The sequence below is a fragment of the Tarenaya hassleriana genome, unplaced genomic scaffold (genome assembly GCF_000463585.1).
Source record: "Tarenaya hassleriana unplaced genomic scaffold, ASM46358v1 Cleome1241, whole genome shotgun sequence".
Taxonomy (NCBI): Eukaryota; Viridiplantae; Streptophyta; class Magnoliopsida; order Brassicales; family Cleomaceae; genus Tarenaya; species Tarenaya hassleriana.
Window position 1 is genome coordinate 1 of NW_010962846.1, and position 4,061 is coordinate 4,061.

The 4,061-nt window shown below is 38.3% G+C and overlaps 1 protein-coding gene across 1 annotated transcript; it reads right to left on the bottom strand.

Moving 5' to 3' along the window:
* Positions 1-1,010: 1,010 nt before the first annotated feature.
* Positions 1,011-3,611, bottom strand: LOC104807095. The gene is made up of 2 exons (XM_010532207.1): positions 2,298-3,611; positions 1,011-1,869 (listed from the first exon to the last, which is right to left on the bottom strand). Exons 1-2 carry the CDS (start codon positions 3,558-3,560, stop codon positions 1,168-1,170), a joined length of 1,965 nt encoding a protein of 654 aa, XP_010530509.1. The 5' UTR covers positions 3,561-3,611; the 3' UTR covers positions 1,011-1,167.
* Positions 3,612-4,061: the final 450 nt, after the last annotated feature.

Here is a 4,061-nt window from a genome sequence, read left to right on the forward strand (position 1 = left end):
GTTTTAGGTTATTTTCCATGTTTCAAAATATTTGTCATTCTACATTTTCAAGACATTTTTTACAATAGTTTCCAATCTTATCCCTATTAAATTCTAATAAATTATTAATGATAATATTATTTTTATTATTAAATAAGAATATATGTGACTTTTTCTATCTTTTCTTAAAAAATGTGAAATAACCTAAAACAATAACTATTTAAAGGGATGGAGTATTTATCTGTATAAACATTACAACTCTTTGACTTTATTATCTTCTTTCCGTGAAAATTTTTTAAAAGTAAGAATATGAAAAAGTGCATATATTCGTTTCTTACATATTCTGATTCTGTTTTTTCATTTAATTTATTTAATTAATAGCTATTCCGATTCCAACTGCTCCACACAAAAAAAAAAAAGCTAATCTATAAAAAGAAAAAGAGAAACAAGGGGATAAACTTTAATGGAGACATGTACTCGTCTGTATCTATTGTAATCGCAGTATGCTATTAATTTTTTCTATGTGGAATTAAAATATGTAATATTTATTTACGCGAACAAAACTTTTCGATTATTTTTTATTTATCATCAAAACAACGATTTCTAAAGTTACTGTCAATCGAAATAATGATGTAATAAAAATGGAGTGGTTGGGCTTCAGTGTCTGCTTGTTTTTGTGGTTATATACGGTCCCACGTGTATTTTCAATATTCGACCAACCGGCATTCTGAAAATACAAATAATATATGCCAAATAACCAAACAAAATTATGGTAATATGACAGTCACTAAAAAAACGCCCATTTTAAAAATAATAAATGTGTTTATATATATAATTAATTAAAACATGACACCTACTCCACAAAAACTTGTTTACTTGTCTTCCCTCAAATCACGAATAATATTTTTTCGTCTACACTTTCTGTAATCAATGGTGTCTTCGTATAAACATTTTATTTATTTAGTATTTGTTAATGTCTGACTTACTTTACTCAATATTATCAGACATTGAATTGCAATTTGCAACCAAAATCCATCCAAATCAAGGATCGTTTGTCTGAATTAAGTGAAATACTCTACATGGTTTGGTGTCTCTACTCTCAATTCCCAAGGAATGTATCTACACGGAACAATTCCTTAATGCAACAAGATGGTTGCAATTCTCACCATACTATCATAATAATCTTGGTTACAGTCCCGTTGCTTCATCTTCTTCTTCATCACGGTCGTATCCGAATTCTGAAGAACTGGATGAACAATCAGCTTCTACACCTTTAAGCTTTTCGATCGCATCTTTCACGTCTAAGATGAGGGCGTCTTTGACCGCTCTCACCGACTTCTGAACATCATTAGGTTTGATATTCTCTTTACCGCAACCCTTAGCAGACTCGGCTTTCCTCTTAGCTTCCCTTAGATGCAACTGATCTATGTATTTCTCGTGCTGTGCCTTGTTTTTTATCTGCTTTAGCACTGGGGGACTGGTCAGAGTAGTTGTGAATCTTGAACACGGTTTCTTCTGTGCAGAAGATGATCTCTCTAGGATTTTCCGAAGGCTTCCCCTTTTGTCGGAAGGAGTTGAAAGCACGTAGCTTTCAGTGCTGCGCTCGAGGACCGAAAACAGATCCAACCCATGTCCTTGATCCACATGACATTGCTTCTCCAGCAAATGTCTGATAGTTTTCTTTGCGAAATGGTTTCTGCGTCGATTGCGTTGACCCGACATTTTAGACTTTGGTCTGGTAGGTTTCAGCAGTTTGCTTGCAGAAAGCGAAAATTGTGGAATTGGTGACAAGTTCACTTTCTTGGCTCTTGAACGAGGCTGAGGTTGACGAGGGGTGATAAGGTCCGAGTGCACTCTATCAAAACATTCCTGCGCAGATTTTCCAGGTACCTGATACAGAAACATTTGTAGAATCCAGTTTAGAATAGATTTAAGTAATTGGATGCAACATCAGATAAAACACATACAAACAGGCAAATAACCCTTGATACTAAGATGACAATGCTGATGTTCATAGCACGAGTCTTATACAAAGTCCATTCACCAACAATAACCCCTAATGCATTTTTACCATCGTTCATGCTCGTAAACAAACGAAACACAAAACTTACTAGCTAGATTCTTGAACCTCAGTAACATTCGGAAACCCATAGGTAATTTGGTCTGCATAAGTTGTTCATGAATGAAAAGAAAGCCATTCAGCTAAATCCTTACATAAGCATCAAGATGAACCACCCAAAAACAAAGGTTACCGAATGCATGGAAAACAATAGTGAACAACAAATTAGTAAAAGAAAAAAAGTGGGAGAAAAAAATACCAGTTTCGAAACCTTCTTCCAGAAGTTAGGGCTAGGCTTGGCTGTAAAATAAGCTTTCTGCAAAGCCAATTCTTGCTCCTTTGCCCACCCTTGAACAGGCCCACAATTACTTTCTCCATCAAGTTTGTTGTTCATCATCTTCAGTCTATCCTCTTCTAATCTACTATCAATTATGTCACTTTTTGTCCTCTGTTCTTCATCAGCTTTTACCAAAGACCTAACAGTGCCTCTATCAGATGCTAAGCTCGTCCGTGAATGTAAACCTAAAACTATCTCCCGTTTCTTCTCACCTGTAAACTCTCCAGTCGAATCGAAGGTCAAGTTACTCATAGCATTTTTTTCCTCTCTGCAGTATCCATTTGGTTGAGCACTCACTGTGCTTTTCCTCCTTTTATTTTCGCGTGGGCAAACACTCGCTATCCCTTCATCACAAGCTCCAAGTATCTGCTTAGTCTGTGAACGTATACAACTTCTCCTTCTCGTGCAAATTTTGTGGCTTGAATCGGGGACGTGTTTACCTTTCCCTTCTTCAGATTTCTTATTACATCTAGCTAAAACACTTTTGCCCAACTTCTTCCTGTCCGAAGAAGATTGACCCACAGAACCTCCTCCACTAGAAAATCTGGGTGACCGTCTCAGTGTATAAGAACCATCACCGATCCCTTCTTCAGATTTTGTAGTACATCTGGCACAAACATTTATAGCCAAATCCTTCCCGTCCAAAGAAGATTGACCCCAAGAATCTCCCCCATTCGAAAATACGGGTGATCGTCTCAGCGTACAAGAACCCTTGTTGGAACTGTTCAATCCATGAGATGCCCTTGACGCAGTAACCGGATTCCTGCGAGATAATGAAGCAGACGAAGGCTTACTGGAGCTACATTGAGTAGATTTCTCTCCTTCGGCATTGGAGCATCCCCTGCTTGAAAACCTAGGAGATCGCCTTAACGAACAAAACACATCCCTCGAACCATTCGATTCCCGAGATTTCTTCGAATTAGCACCAAAACTTGAACCAACCAATGGATATACTAACCTCATCGCTACTTCACTAACGATATCCCGATGGTTCTTCTTCTTCGCAGCTTCTTCGCCCTCAATTGGATCCGCTGCAGAATTCGAATCCGAATCCGAACCCAATAACCGACCTTTTCCGGGTTTCTGGAAATCATCACGATTCTTCAAGAAGCTAAGCCTCGCAGATCTACGGAGAAGGGCCGTAGTTGGTTCCGGGGTTGCAACCACCGATTTTCTTCTCGACATTTCAACGGATCGGGAATTTTGTTTTGAGAGGGAAAATCGAGCCTAAGGCTAGGGTTCGGGTTCGCGGATTCAAATTTCGGAACATCTCCAAAAGACCACTGCCCAAAATCCGTGGGCTCAATCGCTTTATATTGGGCCTTAATGGTAAACTTCAGCCCATTAAATTTAAGTTTTTAAATAAATATAAAATCTGATGAAATCAGATACCGTGATACGATTGGTCGAATAATTCCTACGCAGGTACGGAATAAGATTCATATTGAGTTACATAGGAAGCCACAAGTTAGCGACACGTGTACGGTATACCTTATCTCCAGACGTCGCAATGCACACGATTGACTCCCACCTCCCAGCGTTTGACTTTCCCTTGACCTTATGGCCACGTGCTCGTCAACTCCTCGTGATAAATTGCAACGTCCGTATTTTGCATTTTGATAATAGGGTTAATCCCATAAAAATTACCAGACTTGTTCAGATTTGGAAAACTAATTCCCCAACTTG